The sequence below is a fragment of the Urocampus carinirostris genome, chromosome 3 (genome assembly GCF_059441175.1).
Source record: "Urocampus carinirostris isolate Australia breed hairy pipefish chromosome 3, RoL_Ucar_1.0, whole genome shotgun sequence".
In the NCBI taxonomy this organism is placed as follows: domain Eukaryota; kingdom Metazoa; phylum Chordata; class Actinopteri; order Syngnathiformes; family Syngnathidae; genus Urocampus; species Urocampus carinirostris.
In genome coordinates this window covers 31,130,478-31,155,596 of record NC_142351.1, presented here as the reverse complement: position 1 = coordinate 31,155,596, position 25,119 = coordinate 31,130,478, and the positions used below count along the sequence as shown (strand labels likewise).

General features: G+C 39.9%; 2 protein-coding genes across 2 annotated transcripts; one reads left to right on the top strand and one right to left on the bottom strand.

Moving 5' to 3' along the window:
* Positions 1–54: 54 nt before the first annotated feature.
* On the bottom strand, positions 55–4,814 carry sap18 (Sin3A associated protein 18). The gene is made up of 4 exons (XM_088329942.1): positions 4,601–4,814; positions 4,072–4,181; positions 465–587; positions 55–365 (listed from the first exon to the last, which is right to left on the bottom strand). The coding sequence occupies exons 1-4, from the start codon at positions 4,670–4,672 to the stop codon at positions 209–211; spliced, it is 462 nt and encodes a 153-aa protein (XP_088186068.1). The 5' UTR covers positions 4,673–4,814; the 3' UTR covers positions 55–208.
* Positions 4,815–7,295: 2,481 nt separating this feature from the next.
* On the top strand, positions 7,296–24,390 carry LOC148369433 (gap junction alpha-3 protein-like). Its single transcript, XM_088331455.1, has 5 exons — positions 7,296–9,568; positions 12,844–12,905; positions 14,942–15,030; positions 17,375–17,925; positions 20,358–24,390. Exons 3-5 carry the CDS (start codon positions 14,962–14,964, stop codon positions 21,154–21,156), a joined length of 1,419 nt encoding a protein of 472 aa, XP_088187581.1. The 5' UTR covers positions 7,296–9,568; positions 12,844–12,905; positions 14,942–14,961; the 3' UTR covers positions 21,157–24,390.
* Positions 24,391–25,119: the final 729 nt, after the last annotated feature.

The following is a 25,119-nucleotide window of genomic DNA, read 5'->3' as shown; positions in this document are numbered from 1 at the left end:
AGTTAGTTGCAATTCACAAGATGGCAGTAACGCTTCAAAAATGCACAAACATAATTTAAAAGGTGGGGAAATGGGATTTATTGAACATATAGTACAAGATGAGAAAACATATTTCCAGGTGTAAAAAAAAAAAAAACATCCCAAACTGAAATAAAAACAATTTGAAATTGGTAATAACAGGGCGGGTATTCAGACATAAAACATTCGCTTAAAATGGCCTCATGCGTGGTCCAAGGGGTTGGACTCTGTTGGGAGGCGTGATGGCGATGTCCAGAAAATCTCCAATCTGGAAACGCTGAGACTGCAGTGTCATGGAGTCGTCGGCACTTTTCATGCCGGAAACTGTGTTGCCGATCTCTTTGAAGCTAAAAAAAAAGATGGGTGGAGGGGGAAAGGACGATTTCAGCACATCTGTAAGCTGTGTCAATTGGAACAAACATCCCAAGTGGTGCAGTGTCACTAACCGATACATTTTCCCTCTGAGGTCAGGGAATACGATGGCAAAACTGAAATGGGTTCCTTTTTTCTTGGCCTCTGGATAAACTTCCTTCACCAGGCTGGTCAGCTCACGCAGAGTAGCGTCCATCCTGGAACAAATATGTAAAGTGTGCATATAAGCTGGATACAAGATCAATGAGTGGCATTAGAAACATTGTATTAGCAAGGGTTCAGAAACCTTTCTCATAGCTAAATTCAAGCACTTTTTAAGTACCTTAAAGCCATTTGTTTCCAGGGATCAGAATGGAGATTTTCATTTTCAGCTGAAATAGCCAGCGTCCAGGAATAAACCAGGGCGGAGCCCCCCCCCCCAAAACCTGGGTTTTAGGCAATTTACTTGTCCAAAACCATGCTTATATTTATCATTTAAGTAACATGTTTAGAAGATTAAAATAATTTGCCCACATAACTGATTTTTTTGTAAATACTGCAAGATAAGTTCAAATGCAGTTCAGTCCCTGCAGCTTGTGCGACAATGCGGCCAATTTTTCTAACGGCCGCCAGGGTGCGCCAGAGCAATAAAGGAAAGAGTGAGACAGTCAGATTTTGAATTTGTTTGCTACGCAAGAGAAAAAGTGAAAAAGTCGGAATGCCTTTGGGGTTCAAAAACAGCGGAAATCCGCGGATCCGCGGAAAATTCTGATCCCTGTGTTTCAATTATAAGAAATCCAAAGTGGATTATGTATTTTGCAGATCTACAAATATATCTGCAACGTACATATGTGATTTTTTTTTTTAATCCTGCGTGTACATCTATCAATAAATATGGTTTTTAGTTGTAGAATAAATTGCAAATATATTTGTGGTTCGGTACATTATGTGTGTAAATATGTTTTAAAACATCTCTCCCCATAAATGGGTTGAGTAATATGTAGCTTACAAATTCAGTTACAGGAAGCCCTTCCCATTACAATGTACCACTGGAAAGCGCAACCATGTAATAAAGGTCCATGATTTATGGGTTATTCTTGCACTAATACACATTTCAAAATGCCCTGCTTAGGTGTAGCATGTACCAATTCTCTTGGAAGTGACCCACACGGGGCGATGACACTTCATAAGACAATGCCATACAAACTAATGCCACCTCCCATCGTCATACGGGAAAAATATGCATAGGCAAAGCGAAGCAACCAAATAGCAGCATCTGCGCGATTTTTCGGGCAGACTCGTGAAACATGGCAAACATTTCAACTGTTTAAAAGCACTTCAACCAAATTGTAAACAAATTTAAAGTATTTTCAAGGATTTCAAGCTCCAGTGCGAACCCTGATTAGCGAATCATTGATATATTGTGCGTCACGACTTTATGTGAAATGATCGCAAAATTTGAATGGTCTCTGTCCTTTGCAGACAATTTATATTCCAATTATATCTAAACAGAGAATTTTGTGGAAAGAGCAGATTTCTTTCAATATTTTGGGGGAGGATTTTCACCTACGCCCCCAATACGATTGTTTTTTTTTTGTTTAGCACATTGCAATATTCATGTATAAGCACAAAACGTACAAGTCATGGACTAAAATCTTCAACACATTAGCATATTCAAAAAGGAAATGCTTCATTTTCTGAATGTCATCAAGAAATATTTGGTTTCAATGGCACATTAAACACAAAACTAAAGGCCAGGAGCCAAAAGGGACTGTTAAAGTGATGCACGGCACATATAATCTGTGTTTCCCATACCATGGGAATATTCTGGTAGCCCACCAGGGTTTAATTGGTCCCACCAGTTTCATAAACTTGTATTATTAAAAAAACAAGCTATTTTTAAATATAGCGTATTTATTGGTGTATAAAGCACTCGAGTATAACAACTGGGAAGAAGGGCCTTGGTGTCTCTCTCAACCTGGTGCCCCATTCTGGCTCATGAGATCAGCTCGTCCTGCCGTCTCAGCAGGCAAATTGTACATGCCGCCGTCTGGAGAAGGCGCGTGACATCATCCATATAACTCCTTTGTGGGGGTAACGTTTTTGCCAGATGGTCATTTGTGTCCTCCAACCATTTGGCTTGCGCCAATGAGGATTATCTCAAAGGCTGCCACAAACAAGACTGGTGAAATTGTGAACCCCGTTGCAATTCCTATTTCCAGTTGCTACCACCCGGTGGTGAACTCCTGAAGGACAAAACACATCTGCAGATCGCTGAAGTAGGATGCTACCAGGGTCTGTATGCAAGGCGGAATGTAGAAAATCTCCAGGGTATAGTTGATCAGCTGGTGGGGTACTGACCATCAAGGCAGATGACATGCAGGTCAGTTTACTCCCGCTTGGCCTTCTGGATCTGGTCACGGATCATTGTGGTGTGCTCCACGCACCCTGGAAAACCTGGAAATTCCTACTTTTAGACAATTTATGTTAATGTAGCGGTTCTCTAGCAGGTAGGTGATCATTATACTGGCTAGAGCTGAGAAGATCTTCCATTCTACGTTGAACGGGGCGATGTTTCGAAATTGGCTGATGTCTCTGGAGTTTTCTTCCTTCGGAATGAAGACCACTACAGCCCTTTGCTATTCTGATGGGATGAGCTGCTTTTTTCCAAGCAATTGTGGAGCTAGCACCTTCGGGCAGTTCTTATATAGCTTGTAAGGAACTCTTTTGGGGCCCGGTGCTGACGAGGGCATTGGCCTTTTCACAAATTTCCTGACCCTGCTAAGCTTGGGGGGCCTGGTGTTGAACTCGGCTTTTGCCGGGCAGGGCACTTATCCTGGGGTTCCTAGAGGGATATCTCTTACCCTGTTGCTGAACTGCCTTTTCACTTGCAGTTAAAGTTGCTCCCTGAAGTTCTTCTCCAAGAGTTGCCTGGATCCTTAAAAAAGCATTTCCGCTCATGGATGCTTTCTGCTCTGCGCAGCCTGGAGAACCTTTGCCTAACCTCCACCCAAAGGACTTTGAGACCTTCCTTCTCTTCAGACATCACCTTCCTCCAGCTTTTACGGAGTTGTTGGCTTCTTTGCACAAGCTGGGATATCTCCTACTCCCTCCTTCCCCTTTTCTTGGTGGACGTCCTCTGCTTGGGGATAACTTCTCCAAACCATGTATGCAGGTATGGTATATGATGCCCCCAAACAGGTTTTGCTTGGCTTCAACGCCTCCATGGAATATTTCTGGCAGCACGTTTACTAGATCTGCATCAAAAGTCCACCCTGACTCTGCTTCATTTGATCTTACTGCTTCCTGTTGTTTTCAAGTGTTCAGCTTTAGGTTCTGTTACGTGTAGGACTTTGCGGAAAGGATGTTGCTAGTTATGTTTGGGGTGGGCTTTCTTCCTCTTTGCAATCTGAGCTTTTAGCAACATTGGGTCCAATACTTGCAAGTATTAACTTTACACAGATAATTCAATTAGCTTCATGCTTTATTCAAGAAAAAATATAGTTATTATCCGTATATCCCACTAATCGTTTCAGTAGTCGGTTACTGGTCGACTTTTAAAATAGTCGTTAATGGCAGCCCTAGTATAATTCTAAACACCCACAAACATGCATATTTAAACTTGATTGACATTTTAAAATCTCTATTTAAGACAGTAAAACGCTGCATTTTAATCTGTTGTAATAGCCACTAAAGTCTCACCATGTGTATATTTGTAGCTCACTTGAGGGAACATTGCCACGGGCGAATTCATCTTGTCTGTGGTGTCGGCCATTATTGGTGGTGAATACCCGCAAAAGAAGAGGACAAGTCTGTAAGGGAAATTTTCAGAAAACACGGTCAGCATCAGCTTAGTTTTTGCATGATGGAATACTTAATAATGTATTGCAGTCTGTCAAATTTTGGTTGAATTGAATTTAGCTTCACGTGTTTAAGAATTCTAGATTCGAAGAGTCACAGTAGACTAACTATTTACGTCAAGATAATTTACTTTGGTAGAGGCGATTGTCCGAATAAGGAGTTCAATGCCAAATTTCAATAGATTGTTAGAACTAAACGTAATATTATTAGGTGACGCGTGATTAAGGAGAAGTGGAACTTTTATTTTTTTGAATTCTAATAAAACTCCCCGATTGTGTGGAAGTTTTTGGAAAAAAAATATTCATAGCAGGATAGATTAGCTTTGTGCTTCCAGCTAACATGAGACGCACACGGTGCACACACGGAATACCTTTTCTCTGTCGATTGGCTTCTCGGTTTCCTTCTTGATTTCTTCTTGTGTAACACGCGATTCAAGAGCCATTGTTTGATTTGTTAATATATATTAATTCACGAAGTTTATCACAATTTTCGAGCGACTTGTAGGGATAGATTCGTCGCACTTGTCGGCGAGGAACAAAAACCGGAACAAAACCAGCATACGTATCCTGTTTGGCGTTTTTGCGCCTTCTGCTGTTTGGAGGTCGTCACTGCTATTAGGCGATTAAAGATGACGTCATGTCTATGTCCAGCACTTATTTTAACGCCTTAAAGCGCCGCCTTGTTGTAGCAATAATCTTCTCATTGAGGGGCACTTAACAATATCTCATCTCATCTCGTCTCATTAGCTACACCGCTTATCCTCAGTAGGGTCGCAGGGGTGCTGGAGCCTATCCCAGCAATCATCGGGCAGTGGGCAGGGGACACCCTGAACTGGTTGCCAGCCAATCGCAGGGCACACAGGGACAGACAACTCACTCGCTCATTCACACCTAGGGACAATTTGGACCGGCCAATTCACCTGAATGAATCATGATATCAGTTACGTGCGCAAATTTGTGTCTGGAGAGGCAAAGTTAGATTTCCAAATAAATGAACCTGCATAGTATTATCATTTGATCAGGACAAGTCAAGTCAAGTCACATTTATTTATATAGCCCTTAATCACAAAAATGTCTCAAAGGACTGTACAGGATTACAATTACAAAATTGCACAATTACCTGATCTTAAACCAGCAAGAAAGCATACATACCTGTCAACCTCCACAACTCCATGCCCGTACAAACTGTCGTATTTTCCCCTCACAAAATACAAAATAATCTTACACCATATCTTTTTTTTTCTCGGAATGATGCATGATGGGAAATCCCCAGGCAGCAGACGCATGCACACAGTAGCATCAAACGGCTCGCTTCGTTTGCAACGAAAAAAACGATACCGAGATAGAGGCTACCGTGGCAAACTTGTTAGACTTGCTTGATTTGCTGTTTCGTGATAGTCTGTGTTTACCGGATGGTACCCATAATTGACAAATTTGCGTTTTTCCGGACAGATTTTCTTGTACGTCTTAAAATGCATAACAAACATACTTTGTACAGCAAAAACGTACAGGTTGACAGGTATGGCAATATATAAACTGTAATTTAGAAATAACAAATATTTTAATTAGAAATATTCCAATTTGCATTGATAACAACGTAGTAAAGATTATTTGCAACAAGATTAAACATACATATATAAGACTTAAAACAGAAATAAGAAAAATGGAACGTCAGGATAAATAGGTAAACATATTTACTGTAGAAGGTGGTGCTTGGAGATTGCTATATGTATATGAATGAATTAGAATTTACTTTTATTGTCATTCTTTGTAACCATGCACACAGAATGGAATGTCGATACACCTGACCCGTAAAGATAAACTGTAGCGAGCCGATGCAGCCGCAGCCAAACAGGGCACAGCCATTTTAGTCATTAGGTGAGCAAACCCCCCAATGCCAACCCTTAATGCCGAGCGCCAAGCAGGGAGGCAATGAGTACCAATGTTGTAAGTTTTAGGTATGACTCGGCCGAGGCTTGAACCAGCAACCTCCCAGTCTTGGAGCGGGCGCCCTACCATCTAGGCTACCAAGCTGGTTATATGCAGTATTATTTACTGAGAAAATGGTAAAATAAAAATAGTGAAATGGAAATGAGTCTAATGACAATTAGGGGCAAATAAATTCCCCAAAATACAATATGAACACCCATTTTCCATACAATAATACTAATAACTTAGAAATGAAGTCTATGCACTGCTCCTATTAAATGAAAGCATAAATAGATAGGAAATCATCAATTACTAAAAAAAAGTGCATGCAATAACAAAATTACAGTCTGGCTTGACTTTCTGCTATTTTGCTAATACTATTACAAATTCTAAGTGTCCTTGGGTAAGACACTGAACCCCTAAGACCCCCAATAAGCAGGTTAGCGCCTTACATGGCTGCACGGCCGCTATTGGGAAATGTGAAGCACATTGTAAAGCGCTTTGGGAAGTCATTGACTTGAAAAGCGCTATAGAAATGCAGATCATTTCATTTTTTCATTTCATTTTTGGGCGGTCAAGTATGCATCGTAACAGAATCCTTGGTCTCATTATCACCCTCTGCCATGAGGAAAGAGAATTGCACCCCTCACTCTGCATATGGTGTCGCTTAGCACAAGTAATACGTTACCTACTAACTGTATTAACAATACTCATGAAATAATGTGCAAATTCAGCGATTTTCGAAGAAGAAGATCCAAATATTGTGACGATAGATGAGAAAAAACTCAAACAGTGAATAAATACACTAATTTAATATTTTTTTATTCTTTTATTACTAAGATGGAGGGTGAGGCACTTCCTCACCTGCCTCCCATCATTGCAAAATATGTAATATAATAAACACACGAGGAATGTCAGTTTGAAGAAACATGATAATTGACAAGAGTAGTGCTATTTAAAGTAATGGGTTTGTAATACAAGATTTGAAACCATGTTTTAAAATCTAAACACAAAAGTAGAAAAAAGGGCATCATGTTGATGCCCAATGAGAGTTTAGCACAGAAGTGTTGTTTCTTTTGGAAAACTTTCAGGTTAGCCCAGAGAAAAAAAAACATGTTTTGGTGTTGTGAGAGTAAACACAGCTTATTTGTTCAAGTTTAGGACCAGCTCCTCTTGGAATATTGCATATGTCACTGCATCTTTAGTCATAATTGTATGAGTTATTCAGTACTCACTGTATGATTATTTCAACCATTTTATTAATTTCAGGTGTAATTGGGATTTTCGAATATCAAAGGTCTTGTCCTTGTCATGGCACCTGCCCTTTCCTAAAACTTGGTTCTTCTCACAGTCGGCCGTCTCTCGTATTTAAACACTGTTTGCCATTTTGAGAACGCCCTCATGTCATGCATGCAAAGCTTCATTCACAGGACCAGAATATATTCAGTTTAATTCATTTTTTGTTACATTGTAATGTAAACCTCAACTGAAATTCTCTGCTCCAGTCTTGCGGAACCTGGATGTTGATTTGAGTATGCGGAGGAGAAAAATCTCTCCTCTTACACGTTTCTCATTTATTTTGCATTCAATGCAGTAGTTTGTGAATGGAAGTAGAATTCTAGGGCATGGGCGGAGGTGATGGTTCCTGAGCAATTCTGAGTACTGTAATCATTGTCGTGTGCTCAACGGTATGATGTGATCACTGAAGAAAAAATAGATTGATCAAAATCCCGAAGGGTTGTAACAGGTTCCCACTGAACATCTGACACATAGGACCAGCGTGATTGGCTATTTCACCCGAGACTTATGTTTGGTTGTGATTTGGTCCCCACCAATGTCAAGCTCCTGGTAGAAATACATTAAGGGAATCTAACAGTATAAATATTGCAGAAACAAAAAGTTTTGTACCTGGTAAAAGTTCTTGACTGCCATAAAAAAGTAATAAATCGACTATGGTAAAAATGAGTGCTCCACACAGTGGAGCACTGAATGTGCACTTTGGAAGAATATTTTGTAATGGAGAGAATATTTTGCCTAAGAACATGGAAGATCCAATTCAAGGACAATAGGGATTGAATTGATGTCTTTGTTGTCGTTTATATAATTGTTGTGTAACATTGTATGTAACGAGATTAGATATGGCACTTGGGGGTAAATATGTGATGAAGACTAAACGAAAAGTAAAATAATATACTGTCAGGATAAATGGGCAAAAGTAATTACAAGTTAGTGTTTAGAGACAGGCCTAAGTTATAATAATGCTTAAATGAAATAATAGTGCATCATAACAATAGTGCAATAAGAAAAAAGTGTAATAACACAAAAAAATTCCCAAATAAATCGCAAGATATGTATTTTCTTTCATAGTATATTTTTATACTTTGCGCACTTATTAAGGGTTGTCACGGCCCCCGGGAAGAAACTGTCTCTGAGCCTGTTCGTCCTTGTTTTGAGGGACCTGTAGCGTCTACAAGATAGAAATATGTCAAAGAGGTGGTGGCTGGGAGAGAAGAGTATTTTATAATGTTGATGGCTCTGGTGCAGTAACACAGGCCAGCAATGTCCTCCAGACTGGGAAGAGAGCAGCCAATGAGCTTTTGGGCTGAATTGATTACTCTCTGTATTGTATGTTTTTCCTGTTCCCTGCCGTGCTTCCAGCATTTTACACAGTGAGAAATGTATGTACTATAGAAAAGCAAAGAACACCACATCCGAACAATGAAGATTGGACTTTGAAAATGACTTGGCCATGGTTGACACTGCAAAGGCACTGCCTATGTTTTACGTTTGAGTTTCCAAAGATCAGACAATGCAAAGTACTTCAGGAACTGCTAGCGCTTTTTAATGTGAAAACTTGGCAGCATTAGTTTGATCAGCAAAATATGAAATATAAAAAGCAAGAATTTGGTGACTTTTGATGGAGCATGCTATAGTTTTAAGAAGCCTTTGTTGAAAAACCTGGGTGCAGAAATGTTTGCACTCACCCCGCCCTCGCACACGCCACCACAAATGCCACCCACTCTTAGTCACACACAACTCTAAACCTCTATAACCCCCTCCCCAATGCCCCCACCACCCCGTGCACCCCCTACACGGGGGCACACTATGTGACAGAGGCGGATGGCCTTGGCCACGCTGGACGAAGCCACTGCGCTCGGCCTTGGTGGGACTTCCCGTTCCACTCGCCACATCTTCATGCTGGACTTGCTTCGTTGTTTGGTTCCTTTCACTTAAACTCTGCCTTGCTCTCTCAACCCATCTCTCGCTCTCTCTTTGGACCCCCCTACCCCACTCCCCCGCCCCTTCCCCCATTGCTCATCACGAGTGGTGGCCTCCCACCCACCTGTGGGAGAAGAACAACTGGAGAAGACTCGCTTGGACAGATGTGCTCGGAGGAGAGTGGGAAGAAGGTGGGTGCAAAGTGATGCCCTTGCTGAAAATGGGAGGGGTTGCTGAGGGAAGGGAGTTATAGCGGATGCTACCTGGCATCTCTCATGGTGACACATTTCTGATGATGGTAATGAAAATATGGATTTGGATAACTGTGCACAAGATCTTAGGACTAAAGTTGAAGAATGGAAACTGAAAATTAGATCAAATTAGTGTTTTAACTTAAAAAAAAAAACTTAACTTTGGCAGCACTAATATATATAAAAGTGGGAGCAATGTATTTATTTAAAAAGTCGTGCCCTGACAAAACAAGTCAACTGAAGCAAATTCTGGTTCAATAAACTACTGATCCATTTGTTCATGTTATAAAATGATAGCAAGCAACTCATTGCATCACATCCTCGATCTGAGCCATGCTGTCTGGATTTGAATTGGAATCATACACAATTGCAAAGTTTAAAGTAAAAATTATCCTACCTAGTATACACACCTAATGATCAGTAGTGTCCAGACTACTTCATGGGGCCATTTGTGGCCCATCAACCATTTTTTAATGGGTGTGCAGCAAAAAGAGTTGTTTGTGCATTGCATATCTTTTTATTTCTAGATATCCAAATTAAATATTTGCAATTATGAAAGTGATTAGTTTCCACAAAATACGTTGATTTGAGGGTAGATGGTCAAATTACAGTTACATAAATACATAAACAAATCGCCCGTCTGCTTTTACTTTTTCCCTGTATGTGTTTCTTCAGGGAAAAAAAAGTACTGGAAAACTGGTATAGATCATATTACTAACATCGTGCAAAGCGTAAGGCCGAACTGGTCATTGTTAGGGTTGTTTCTATTTTTCAAATTAAAATGACACGATTTATGGGAACAAGCTATTTTGGCACTTTTTCTTCATACCTGAATTTTTAGACCAACCATGTGTATACATTTTCTTTAATAATCTTAATTATTGACAAATTTTGACTTGCAATGTTTTGATTCATTCTATCATTAGCATTTGTTAAGTAACAAGTCAATACATATGCCTAGCCAGCCCCACCAAATTTTTTTATACACAAATGTTCTCTTTTTTTTGCCTATTGTTCTGTATGCACAGGGTTGGATAATTATCCGTTTACATCCATATTTACACGCATCACAGTTGCAATGAGTCAAAAAACAGTGTTAAAATGGGAGAAATGGGTAATCTTAAAAACGTTTTTCGGGGGTGGGCTGCTTGTTTGTTTTTTTCTTTGTGTGGTGCAATCAGTTGGCCAAGAGTTAACCATTTGACCGTTTGAGCACAAAGACCTCAGCGCCGTCAATAGCGCTCAACAGCGCTGGGACAATGTCCATCTGGCAGCTTCTCTATTATGCGTCAGGGCCGCTGGCATTTGGTCTCGTGAACCCATCATGTACATGCTCGTATACAATCGCTCTCACTGCTATGGCTGAACTTGAAATAACAGCAATCCCTACTCACATTTGCATCGTTTCATATTTGAAATTGTATTGCTAAAATAAAAGTTGCACCCGATTTGTATTTTTAAATGAAGTAAAATATTTATTTTGATGTTCAATTTAGATACTCTAATCCCGGGGTGTCAAAATTACAGACTTGGGGCCACTGAGGTCCCGTCTGACATTTTTCAGCGGGTGTTGGGATACAGTCAAATTGTATTCGATTTCAGAGAGTGGTTTCTATATACAGTACACCTTATTTTTTACCTATTCAATGCCAGCCAAGTGGAATTTCCACATCTTGCTGGTAATGGCAGTAAATGACTTGAAGGGACGATGTGTACTATTACGATGCAGTTGGATTAAGGCAAAATCAAGAACACAAACTATGGAGACTCGAAGTGAGCAAACCGCACTATTTTCCCTTTCTTATTGTGCCAAGGCTTTTGCAAGGTTTTAGGTTTTTAGCTAGATGGCTGACAATTTAGTCAGCCTCCTTTAATTGTGGCTCACATTTTGTCAAATAAATGCGTATTTCTCATCCTACAAGTATTTTAAAAAAATCGTGTTTGTCCGATAGTTCAAGTATTCTAGCTTATTATTTTAATCAATATTGTTTTTTGTTTTTTTTTAAGTATGAAGTTTTTCATGTTCACTTCCTGTTTACTGATTCTCTAACCACCTAGGTCTTTGGGGCACCACTTCCTGTGGTGTGTCTTGGAAAGGTACAGCCTAGGGGTGCCCATCCCTCTCATGTTTTTGGGTAGGGTTTTACTACAGGAAACAGATGGTACTGGTTTTCATGGTTACCAGCTGCAGAAGAATGCTCCTGATTTGACTAAGATACAACACCTTCATTGTTTGGGCGCTGTTGGTTTTCGGTGTAGAGCGTCTTCCCTGTAGAGATTTTAAAAACATGCCATAAATAAGAAAACGGGAAAGTTTATTTGCTTGGGTGGTTATATTTTCATACAGTATATTTAATTTCATAGTCCTTTCCTTAATAGTTTTCAATGGACTGTAAATTAAAAGTTTCTCTTTCTCACATTGGCTGAACATGTTTTTTGAAAAGCTACTATCTTGGCGAATGTTTACCATGACGAGGCAATAAATAATAAACACTTTCCCTTTAAATATCATACAATTTCCATTATTTTTCAGACAATTGTGAAATTATGTAAATTATGAGATAGTTTACTTGGAAAGCTTTGTTTATAAGAATTGAAAACAAAAAAAAGTATTTAGTTTGCCTGGTACATGATTTTCCTGATATTATTATTACCTCTTATAAGCATCATTTTTGCATCACATCTCCAAAGTTATCTAAATCCCAGGAGTCAAACGAACTTAATCGGAAACACGATCTGCCTTTTTTTCTTACTTCAAGAATATTGTATTCCTACAAAAAATGCAATGGTCAACCTCAGACATTTTTGTGGACTGGACATACTGTAGGAGAGTCGGCTACTGTAATTGCGTGCTGGTGTGTTTGTGAATATCAGTTGATCCTGGGCGAACATTTGCCCTCCTCAGCATTCCTGGGATGTGATGAGTCCAGCATTCAACAGGGACAACCTGTTATCCACTCATTCACTTCCCACAGATGGCCGGCCATTGTCCGGCGGCCAGCTAGCCCTGCACCACACGCACATGCACGTGTACACACGCGCACAAATTCTTGCAAACGGTGAGATGAACCAGTCTGGCGCAAAGGGGTTAATTTGATGTGCTTTTTCTGCAAATGATGGTAAATGTAAAAACTAAATTTCCACATTTTTAAATATAGTTGGGATTTATTTTGTATGCAAATAAACTGAATGATTATTTTTTATATCATCTACAGATTTCCTTTTTCTTCTGCTATCTAGTCGATGGATTTATCACTGGCAAGCCAAGGATATTTTAGTAAGTTTTGGCTATTTTAATGACAATACTCTAACCAAAACCAGTGTCAACATCCCTGGCCTGGTTGATCTTACATAGGGGGCATTCGATTTGGGGCAAATTACCTGCCATTTTTGTGTTATGACAAAATACCTCAAATAGAGGATATGTGATATAGGTAAGATTTCAAACTACATTCAAAAAGAAGCATCCCCTAGTACAGACCTGGGCACTCCGGTCCTGGAGGGCCGCATGTTCTGCATGATTTTTGAGGTTTCTCTGATCCAATACAGGTGATTCCAATCACCAGTATCGTTAACGAGCACTTACTAGCTTGCTAACGAGGTTATAATTTGTATCACCTGAGTTAAAAAAGAGCAAACTTCAAAATCTGGCAGGACGTGCGGCCCTCCAGGACCGGAGTGCCCAGGTCTGCCCTAGTATTTAAAAATAATCATTAAATAATATCGAAAGGGACACTGTGTAATATTTGACCACTGAATGTCACTGTATTGTGTAGAAAAGGGGTCTCCAACATTTTTCAAGCTGATAACTACTTTTTCTTAATGATTGGCGCAAAAGTAACCGAGTTAATTTTTGGAAGTAGGGTTAAACAGGCTCAGTCAGCAAATAAAAAAAACGTTTTTAGAAAATCTCAATAACCCAGCACTGATGAGCTATTTTCAGAACAGGTTTGCAGGTTACCTCAGTTGTCCCTAAGGGGCGCTGTAGTGCCTGCGGGCACCACGTTGGGAACCCCTGGTGTAGTGCGACCGTAAACAAGTGCTAAAAAGTACAAGGAAGAGTACATTTTTCTTTTCAATTTTTTTCCCAAGCCTTTCACAAAGTTTTGGGTTTTGAGGAGTAGCAGCAAGATACCGTACAATATAGTCAGTTCCCTCTTGGTGAGGCTCATGTTATGTAAAATAAATACACATTTCTTGATCTATGAATATTTTAAAAAACTACATTTTTTCATGTATATTTCCTTAAATTATTCATATCAAAATTGTTCTTTTTCCTGAATAATGAAATTTTGTTTGACTCTGGGAGATGGTACATAATACACAATGTCCCTTTAAGTATGGTACGTAAGACAAATTGTATATGAGAAAGACTACTTCTTTTTAAACATAAGGTAATCACCCTTTTATTTGATAAATTCACAATTACCGCGGGAACGCCCCTCTGCAGAAAATAAAATCGCAAAATAATTGCTCATTTTGCCAGATAACTTTCCCTGTTGTAGTTTTTCTTCATGAATTAATGGTAATTAGTAATTTGAATACATATTAATGATAATAGTAAGCAGTCTGTTTTAAAATGGCTTAAACGTTTTAAGTAGTTTACTCAAAAATAAACCAATACAGTTAAACAAGGAAACTAATACTTGAAAGGAGCAAATTTGTCTACTAGTGGGGGATACAATTTTTAGTTAATGCATACTGTATATCTTGATTTTCTCATTCAGTGTACAGAAGACTTGTCATACTAATAAATGTAATTTATATTTTTGTTATAAAATTCACAACCATTAAATGAAGCTTCTGATTTTTGTGAAAATTTACACTGTTGAGTGTCTTTTGCTAGGCTTAATGTGAAGGCATTCCAAAAACTACCAACAAAATCAATAAACATCTGCTTTTCTTATGCTCTGTGCCGGCCAAATTGGGTACTGCTGCTCCTGACCACTGGCCACTCCAAGCTGCCAAATACAATCTTCTATCGACCTGGCAACGCTAGGCTATTATGCTTATTATCTTTAAAGTGTAGTTAAAGTAATGATAACTATCTACTGTATTTAGTTTTATTAGTTACAGTCTCTCATGTTAAGTATATTTAGTCTTTTTCACTTAAAAAAAACAAGGTAAAATGCAATAAAGTGAGAAATAATACTTACAAGGAGCAAAATATTGTGCGAGTGGAACATGAAGTTATTTTTGGAGAACAAACCATGTGTAGTTATTTATTTGTTTGTTTGTTTGATTGTTTGTTTGTTTGTTTGTTTGCAGTGAACACGCAAAAGTTGTATTCACAATACCCTCATTTCTGCCCAGGTTTAAAAAGCGATTGAAGAATGGGTGACTGGAGCTTTCTAGGGCGACTGCTGGAGAATGCTCAGGAACATTCCACTGTGATAGGAAAGGTAACCCACTGTCATTGCTCAAGATTGTCCTAACATTCAATTGTACTCTCATCCCTTGTAAGTCACACTTAGAGGTAAGGTTGGGCCTAGAGAAATTAAGGCTGACTCAGGCTTCGCGCCTATGAAAGCCAAACCCAGCCCAAGCCCAACCAATTTACTTGATTTGCAAGACTTAGCCTGAAGCAAACCCGAAATTATATTATATTTCTGAGGAGGCAGGAGAAGATGTTTTTCATGATATCAAATTAAGGTCTGTTTTTTTTGTGACGAAATCTACTTCAAACAAGACTGGATAAACATTTTCATCTTTGCAAAGGTTACATTACCTGAGAGTTTTCCATCATTGATGAATTTTTTTTGAAGAGTTGAAAAGAAAATCTTAATGTTGCCCGTCATTTTTCCGAGTTGAAAATTGGGACTTTAACCACAGCAGCAGTATGTTCTTAAAGCCCAAATGTGCCGGAAGAACATGGCGCCAATTTACATGGCGGTTATAAAGTAATACAAATTTCTTGACCCATGATTTAAAAAAAAATAGAAATTAACATCGGTTTGAAAGTATTCAAATCAATGCTATTTTTTTTAATAGATGGAAGTTTTTTCGTACCACTAGGACGCACTAAATGTTACATTCTGTCCCTTTAAAACAGCAATAGAAAAAAAGTTTCCAACATAGTGCATGAAAAGATTGAATGACCAGCAACATCAAAATATGTTCCCTTTAATGCTAATTTAGCTGCATTTCTAATGGAAACTAAAACAGTTCACTCAGTAGCTTTTGGAACAGTCTCACATGCACGCATAGTAAATGAAGAGATGTATACATTTCAAATCAGCTCAAATATTGTTCTCGATTGTTCTCAGCTCAGGGATGCTGCTGAATTTCCCTTCGGGGATGAACAAAGTATCTATCTATCTATCTATCTATCTATCTATCTATCTATCTATCTATCTATCTATCTATCTATCTATCTATCTATCTATCTATCTATCTATCTATCTATCTATCTATCTATCTATCTATCTATCTATCTATCTATCTATCTATCTATCTATCTATCTATCTATCTATCTATCTATCTATCTATCTATCTATCTATCTATCTATCTATCTAATTTACTTTCAGCTGAAAAACCTTACTCACTGAACCCAAACAATCAACATTATGCATGATGGGGGCAAAATATTTTCTATATAGCATTCATATCCACAAATATATCATTCCATCCATCTATTACTTGCACCGCTTATCCTCAGTAGGGTCGCGGGGGGTGCTGGAGCCCATCCCAGCTATCTTCGGGCAGTGGACAGGGGACACCCTGAACTGGCCAGTCGCAGGGCACACAGGGGCAGACAATTCGCTCGTTCATTCACACTTAGGGACAATTTGGACGGGCTAATTAACCTGACATGCATGTTTTTGGAATGAGGAAACCGGAGTGCCCGGAGGAAGCCCACGCAAGCACGGGGAGAACATGCAAACTCCACTCAGGAAGGTTCGATCTCATGACCTCAGAACTGTGCCCCACATGCGCTAACCACTGCGCTGCCATGCTGCCCACAAATATATATTCAATAAAAAGAGATATTCCAAACTATTCTTCGTATTAGCTTAATAATAGGATACTTAATACTCTCTGACTAAACTTTACCCCTTTTTTTTCTGCGGGTGTCCACTCGCCTTTGCAGGGCGTTACAGGCATCTACTGTTAAGGAGTGTAATTGTCCCTCAGTTATTTCTTTTCTTAGCATTATTAAGGCCAAGTTAGAGGCCAGCTACCCACCTAAGTCAGGTCTGCGCCCAAATTTGGGGTCCCGAAGAAGAGTCTATTGCGGCACTGTAAGAGAGAGGGAGGCAGAGAGACAAAAAAGAAAAATGTCAGGTGGATTACAATTAAAAAAGGCAGCAAGAGAGAAGCCCGGTCTTATGAAATACTATTCGAAACGTCTTACCAATGCCAAGTTGAGAGTACTTGCAATTTTTGACGTAGCTTTTGAACCTGGCGTTTGTTTTTGTGGCAGCTTTATAGCATGGTTTTTGTTGGCCGTGCAGTGTATGTATGCATGCCAACCCTCGTTTTCTATCATCAGTAAAAGTTCGGCTTGCAATAATTCTGAGTTTTAGTGTTGCTAGTTTAACTTGATTATAAAGAAAACAAAATTGCTGCTGTCAGTCAGCCGACAGTAGGACGTTTCGTGAGGGTAGGACGTTTCAGCAGGACATCGACCCGACCCGGACGTAATGATTGATATCTTGAATTTTGGCTTGAGCTCACGCTTAAGATCCTACCTCTAAGCCAGACCCGAGGCTTCCTATCTTAAAACCTCATGTCCCCCCCTAAGGTTTGGCTGACGGTCCTCTTCATCTTCCGGATACTGGTGCTGGGCGCAGCAGCCGAAGAAGTTTGGGGCGACGAGCAGTCCGACTTCACTTGCAACACGCAGCAACCGGGTTGCGAGAACGTTTGCTACGACGAGGCGTTCCCTATCTCCCACATGCGCTTCTGGGTGCTGCAGATCATCTTCGTGTCCACGCCGACCCTGATCTACCTGGGACACGTGTTGCACATTGTGCGTATGGAGGAGAAGAGAAGGGAACGGGAGGACGAGAACAGAAAGTTGGGCCGGCACCCGGAGGACCATGACCCCCTCTACCACAACAGGGACGGTGGGGTCACCTGGAAGAAGGAGAAGCCGCCGATCCGGGACGAGCACGGAAAGATCCGGATTCGCGGTGCCCTATTGAGGACCTACATCTTCAATATTATTTTCAAGACCCTGTTTGAGGTGGGCTTTATCCTGGGACAGTACTTCCTCTATGGCTTTCACTTGAGGCCGCTATATAAATGCCACCGCTGGCCTTGTCCCAACACAGTGGACTGCTTCATCTCCAGGTTGGTACCTCTTAACTATAAGGACCTTTGTCTCGTGTACAATTTCCCGTCTGAATTTTCTTCACTACCTGCTAATAATGGCTACAGACATTTTGGGTGACAGTGAATGAGTTATGATTACATTTGTCTGTCAGTCACTCATCAGATTTTTGATTATTGTTTAGCTAACATCGCAACATCATAGTCACCTAGTTATTAATAACAGTAAAGATTTGACGACAATTTGTTTAAGTATCCGGTGGTTGCACACTTGTTATGATCTGCCATATCTGATAGTTTTGTTCATATTTTATCTAAGATTCTATTTATCGATCTAGCTATCCTGGTCATATCCATATCCATGACCAACAGCAAGACAAACACACAAAAACAAAGAAAAGAAAAAAGTAGCAAAAAACACAAAAAACTTGACCATGGCCAACCCAAAGGTCCAAACACCGAAACAAGTTTAGCACCTCGGCACCCAAGTTGGTCATGCTTTCGTCCCTCCAGATGAACCGGGACACAAGAAAGCGGCCATGTCACTTGGGTCAGGGTGACAACAACACACTCTTTTGTTCAACAGCAGGGCCTGACAGATTTCACTGATTTCATCATACAGGTGCCCTGCCCATCCCTTAGAATGCGTCCAAACATCCCACTGTCCTTTCACAGCACCTCTCCACTCATTCCTATGACCAACAGGAGCGCTAGCTTTTTGCATTTCGACCTCTTTCCTCCAGTGCACTCATAACACCATCCATCCACGTCAATCCCTGCGTTCCTCTTGGTCTCCTTCCATTTACTTCTGCTCTGTAGATCCTCTTCAACATTCCATCCTCTCCATGTGTCCAAACCAACCGAGAACTCTCTCATTCATAGGTTTGCTCAGTTCCACTACTACTCCAGTTCAGTCTCTCACAATTTCACTTCTCAATCTATCCAATCTTGTCACTCCTAACATACCCCTCAAACACTTTATCTCAAAAACATTTAATTTCCTTCTCAAATCTGCGTTCAGGCTCCAAGTCTTTGCACCACACAACACAGTCGGCACAATCACACTCTCATACAGTCCCCTCTTAACACCCATACTCATACTCTTGTTGCTCATCACTCTCCTCAGAGCACCCAAAACCTTGCTTCTTTGATTCACTCCGCTCAATACCTTGCACTCCATTCCACCAACTGCAGCCACATCACAACCCAAGTACCTAAAGCTTTCAACTTCTTCCAGCACCTGTCCATTCAACCTTATGTCCAACGCCATGCCCATTCCATCATGTGAACACTTCATCCCCAACATTCACACGTAACTTACGCCTTAAAAAGATTACTATACTTTAAGATGAATATATTTTAAAATCTGTTTCATTGTCAGACCTGCCATCCACAATATGAGCTCATTTATATCATTTAGGTAGTATTTTTCTTGTTTTACTGTATTTTTTTAAAAACATTTTTTTCTTCTAGTTGTTATCAAATCAACCAATACTATGCCGTAATTTCCTTTTTACTAAAATAAAATAATACCTAAAGTGAGCAAAATGATGTTGATGAATTTTTCTCATTTGAAGATTAGTCTAGTTATTTGCATTATGTGCCATGATTGATATCTTTAAAGGGACATGGTGTATTATTTAGCACCTCCTAGTGGTAAAAGAAACCTCGATCATTAAATAAAAAATATTTTATAAAAGACACTCTCATATAAACATGCATTTCTTTTAATGGTCAAGAAATTTGTATTTATTTTACATAACACGTGGCTCAACTAGAGAGAACTGGCATGATTGTCTGTCATTTTGCCGCTATGGGTATCCCCAAAGACCAAAAACCTTGTGAAATGCGGTTTAATCACTTTAAGTCTCCATAGTTTGTATTCTTCCCTGTACTTTGTAGCACTCGTTTTTAGGTTACACTACACAATACAGTGACATCTAATGGTCAAATATTACACAGTGTTGGTAGGGGTTTGCTCCCCTACATGAAACAGGATACCAGTAGAAGCCTCCTGACCTGACTCAGATACAGTACCTTCCGTATCTGGTCACGTTTCTTGTTGGTGTAAAGTGTTCTCCCACTCTTCAGAAATGATACCAGATCCTAAATCACTGGGGGAAAAGTATTTTGTTCTAAAATTCTGAGTATCACATCGCATCATGCGCATTGCATTACTTATAGCGTTCATATTTTTGTTAAAAAAAAACTTTGAGGCACTGATTTCATGTTTTTTGCTTTTATGACCTATTAAAAGCTTTTTGTCTGGTAAATGACTTTGCATGTCATAAATCATGGTATATATGTTCAGGTTATTTATGTATTTGAATGAGTGAATAAACAATTTACCACTCTTTAATGTCAAAATGTTGGCATGTACACAACTGCCATGTTGGTTTAACAGATTCAGTTACTGTGCCTTGATCACCGCTCTTCACTCTGTGTTGACACAGACCGACTGAAAAAACGATATTCATCATCTTCATGCTGGCGGTGGCTTGCGTTTCCTTGGTCCTCAACCTTCTGGAGATCTATCATCTGGGCTGGAAGAAAGTCAAGCAGAGCGTCGCCAACGAGTTTGTGGCTGACAACGAGTCTCTGCTGCTGAACGCCGTGCAAGCCGGCGACACCAAGACGATCCCTGAGGAGGTCAGTTTGCCGACGCTTGACTGTTTGCCCGCCTATGCCAGCGTGAGCGTGCCCGGGGGCAGCGTGGCCGGGGGCAGCACGGCAGAGGGTGGGACCAACACCCCGGCTGATGTCATCTCTCTGAGTCCTGAGGCGGCTACCGGTTCCATCAAGATGGACCGCGCCTTGTTTCACCCAGATGACCTTTTGCTCCAGTCGCTGCCTGCTTCCTATTACGGCGGCGTACACAGACAGCTGACGGAAGAGCGGCAGAACTGGAGCAACATGGCTATGGAGCTGCAGGGCGCTGATGGGAAAAACTCCCCCAGTTCTAACCCCCCTCCCTCGCCCCGAATGTCCTCCTCGTCCTCCCATCCGGAGGACGGCGCGATACCCTCTGCGCCGGAGTCGCAAAACTCCACCTTTCCCACGCTCCCTTGCCACGCTCGCCTTTATCTTCTGTCGCTGGAGGAGGCGCTGGCGAGCCAAGCCAAAGCGATACCAGGGGACGACTTCACCGTGGTTACCAAGGCAGAGATGCATCAACCCCCCGACATGCAAAAGCCCAGACGGGTGAGCGAGTGCAGTAGTGCTAGGGCCAGGCCCGACGATTTGGCTGTGTAACCAAAGTGACTTGGACTGCAATAATCTGGATACAGATCAACAAAGGTGCTCATCAGTTATCAGCAGCAATAACTCAAGCACAAGTTTAGGTTTGACTAGTTGTAAATTTTATGCTCGCATTGAAACCGACCCCATAAAGCTGCTTTAAAATAGCCACATAATAGGAGAAATGAAGAAAACGTGTACACAAACCTTTGAAAGCAGGTCACCCTTTATACTTCTTGGCTTGTGCAATCATAAGAGCTTGCAAAGTAACACAGCCGAGTATGCTGTGCTGTGCATTGAAAAATCAATTTCACAAATAAGACCAAAATTCAGTTTGCCCCATTGATTTCTTTGTTCCTGTATAAGCCACACCCCCTCCCCATGTGCAGCCTATCATATGCTACTGGTGACACATAACCAAATATGCGCTCATAAACTGAACCCTTCATTTCAGTACTTTATTTTACAGTTGTGAATACAGCTTAGATATGATTATATATGGTAGGGAGAATATCAGAATGTCAGTACGGAGAAATTCAGCGACCTCGTACTCTGTGCTTGAGACAGTGCCACCGTGACTGTATTCAGTTGTATTTTGTCGGTACATAGAAACACTCCCACCCATTTCGAGGATTAAAGTCAGCATTATGATCCTGGCAGATTGAGTGTTGAATGTTACTTTTTGTTAAGGACGAATCGTCAAAGAGAAGAAGACATGATAATTCACGATCTGCTTTTAGAAAGTAAGAGTAACGCAAGTAATTTTAACGCCAATTGAGTTACAAAATATATCAATAACGCGTTACAGTACTCGTTACTGAGAAACGTAGTTGCGTTCCAGGCATGTAGCGGGGGGTCACTCGATCCTTGAAAATAACCACTGAGAAGAATCTGCAATTTTGTTGAGACCTGCACTGATAGTTAAAATATTCTCCATTGGCCCTGTGGAAGTCAGTTGCATAATAGTTGTGCACTATTCCTGAATGATAATCCAAAAATGAAAATGTAAAAAGCAAGCTAATTGGCTTTTGTAACTGAGGAATCAAAGTTACAAAATAAAAGGGGAGCCTTTTAACATAAATTTGCTGATATTCAAATATTGATATCTGTTACATTACCAAAAACAAAAAAAGCTCCTCTAGAAACTGCTGCAGCTTAAACAAAGTAGCCTCCAGCTAACGGTTGTCAAGGGTTATTTACTTAATTACACCGGAAATTAAATTTACTCAACTATATTTTACCAACTGGTTGCATGAACTACAATTATCTGCAGCCAGATAGATATTTTAAGTCCTTAATAACGTGTTTGGATCTACACATTTTAAATAGACTGCCTACTTGAAATATCTATATGGATACATGCGATATACATGTGAATAGTTTATCAACTATATGTGCAACCACGAGTTTAAACACATCATTTTGACTAATTTGGGGTTGGTCGTTTGAGTTCAGAAGAAAAATACTCTGCTTCCCATCCTTTTACCGGGACGTTAGAGGCAAGGGTTGCTGATATCCAAGTTGCCCAGGCTTAGCTGAGAACCAATCACGGTGCACATATACTTTCTGAAGTAGAGTCATGATTGCTCATTGGATGAAACCTTAACAATATTAACGTCATCATCCCTAAACAGCAGTATCGAAGGGGGAAAACTCAATATTTGTAGTTAGTGTTTGAAATGCAGTTTATTTTCCCGTGGTACTTGACCTGGAACCTTCCCGTCATGCAAACTTACCATACACACATTCATAGAGAAGTTAAAATGTATCATTACTTTAACTTGACGTGATGATGATGACGATGGGACTACTTTGTAACCTAGTGTGCTTACAGGCAGCAGTATGGCAATGTCTATACATTTGTCTTTTGTGTCTTTGGTGGGAGAGACACAGACAGGTTTGCACTTTTGTTTCTTTTTATAGATCACAATGGAGCTGGACGGCCCGACTTGGGTGTTTCAGATTTGTGTGTACGTGTTCTTTACTATTGTTTCAGTGTTGACACCAACACATCTCTGCTGTTACTTCAGGGTCAAATATAAATATCTATACAGTATAAATAAGGAGTAAAGACTAGTTACACAGCAATTTTATATATATATATATATATATATATATATATATATATATATAAAATATTATTTCATATTATCAGTCTTTCTTTTCAAATGTTCTTGGTTCATTTGCAGATTTTTCACTATTTCACTCTAGGGGGATGTTGTTACCAAACAGAAACCTTTCTAAAGGTTAAGAAAAAGAAGACAACAAGTATATATTTAACATTAACGAATTTGACCGAGCCTTGCCGAACCCAAATGGACTATTTCAGTTGGAGTACTTGTTGTACATCTTCTTTCTGATGCTTGTGTTTGCAGTGTGTTACAGAACTGACCCTAACTGTTCTGTATAGGACGAGTTTCATTTTGTAGCATAGATTTAGATTATCATTGTGACTTTAAGGTTTTCCTGGGATTGGGGGGTGGCCGGGCCAGGGATATTTTTATTTGATTTCATTTCATTTTTTTACCAGATATCCAATGTGATTTTTTTTTAAATCTCCTGTCCCTCTCGCAAATTCCTGCCTGTCTCACACAGTTTCATTTGCAACACTGTATAAGGACACGAGCTATCTCGTTGGCTAAATAGCAAGCTAGCTAACTCTCTTTAAGTATATGACCAGTGTGGAGTGTGATGTGACGCTGTGTCCTCTCCAGCAGTGATTAAAACCAGAAGATTTTGTTGTTCCAGCACTTTGAAAAACTTCAATTCAACCCCTAAAAAAGACATCATGTTTTGTCTCTAAACCGGGCTCATTTTACTAAATGTTAGCGAGCTGTTTTTCTAACCTTTAATAAAGGATTGCACATTGACTTTTAGCCCGCTATATTTAGGGTATGACGCTAATACAAACACAAAGAATTGTCTTAATAGAATTTAGAAATGAAATTAGCAACGATGGAAAAATTCATCTAAAGTGACTGTTCTTATTTTGTTATTATGTCTATGGATCGAAAGACTTAGCTTGAACACATGTGCCTGTGACACTTCTATGGCAAAAAAAACCCCAAAACTGTTAGATGGGAAAACCCCGCTTTTAATCCACACTGTGTGTGCTTTTGTGTTTGTGTGAGTGAGTGAGAGAATGTCTTTCTATATAATTTTTTTCTGTTGAAAAGCATGTTGATGTAAATGTCCATTTACCTCATATGTTGGGAAAAAAGTGCTACTCAATAAACTTATTTTGTACCAGTGGCCGCCTGCTTCATTTGTTAGTGGTTTACATTACACATGGATAAAACGGTTGTGGGTGTGTGAGTGCAGAGCCATGCTGAGTCCAGCACTTCCTTTATTGTGAGTGAAAGTCACAGGGATTTTAATTGAACAAAAAGTGTAGAGGGAGTGAAAGGGACTTGAATGCTTGCTAATGCCAGCATCACCTCTGGACTCTTATAGGCTGCACCTAAACTGAATGTTGAGCTCAATTTTTATGTTTGACCGACATACCAGTGTTAAGATTCTTCATATTTAATTTGTTTCACACAATATTTGGGACTCTCAGACATTTCTAGGTACCGGTAAATTGTAATCCGAAGTAGTCTTTCAACAGTTATTTTCAGAAATATGAAAAAGTGCCTTGAATGTCCTCTTCACAGTGTGTTTTCTAAGGCTTTTGACCAATCACTTTTCTTCAATGCAATATTGTATTTGTTCAGAATAAGATCCAGAAAGGAGGTTTAATTACTGGCAGATGTTAGCATTAGCTGGTAACAAGCACATATTGACCAAAGTTCTGAGCCTCGTGGCCCTAATTCCCCAAAAAGGTTTTGCCTGCCCCCAGTATTCCACACAGTGACATTTGTAGTCATAACACCTTATATTTTGGTATCAAGTAAAGCACATTGGGATACACCTGCTAGACTTTTGATTTGAAGCAAGACGTGGAGTTCCACTACATTAAGAACAGATCAGCATGATTTC

Coding starts and splice junctions, on each gene's coding strand:
- sap18 (XM_088329942.1), bottom strand. CDS start 4,672: ATGGCTCTTGAATCGCGTGTTACACAAGAAGAAATCAAGAAGGAAACC. Junction 4,182..4,600: donor AGCCAATCGACAGAGAAAAG/GTATTCCGTGTG, acceptor TTTCCCTTACAG/ACTTGTCCTCTTCTTTTGCG. Junction 588..4,071: donor GAGCTACAAATATACACATG/GTGAGACTTTAG, acceptor TATTTGTTCCAG/GATGGACGCTACTCTGCGTG.
- LOC148369433 (XM_088331455.1), top strand. CDS start 14,962: ATGGGTGACTGGAGCTTTCTAGGGCGACTGCTGGAGAATGCTCAGGAA. Junction 15,031..17,374: donor ATTCCACTGTGATAGGAAAG/GTAACCCACTGT, acceptor TCCCCCCCTAAG/GTTTGGCTGACGGTCCTCTT. Junction 17,926..20,357: donor GTGGACTGCTTCATCTCCAG/GTTGGTACCTCT, acceptor GTGTTGACACAG/ACCGACTGAAAAAACGATAT.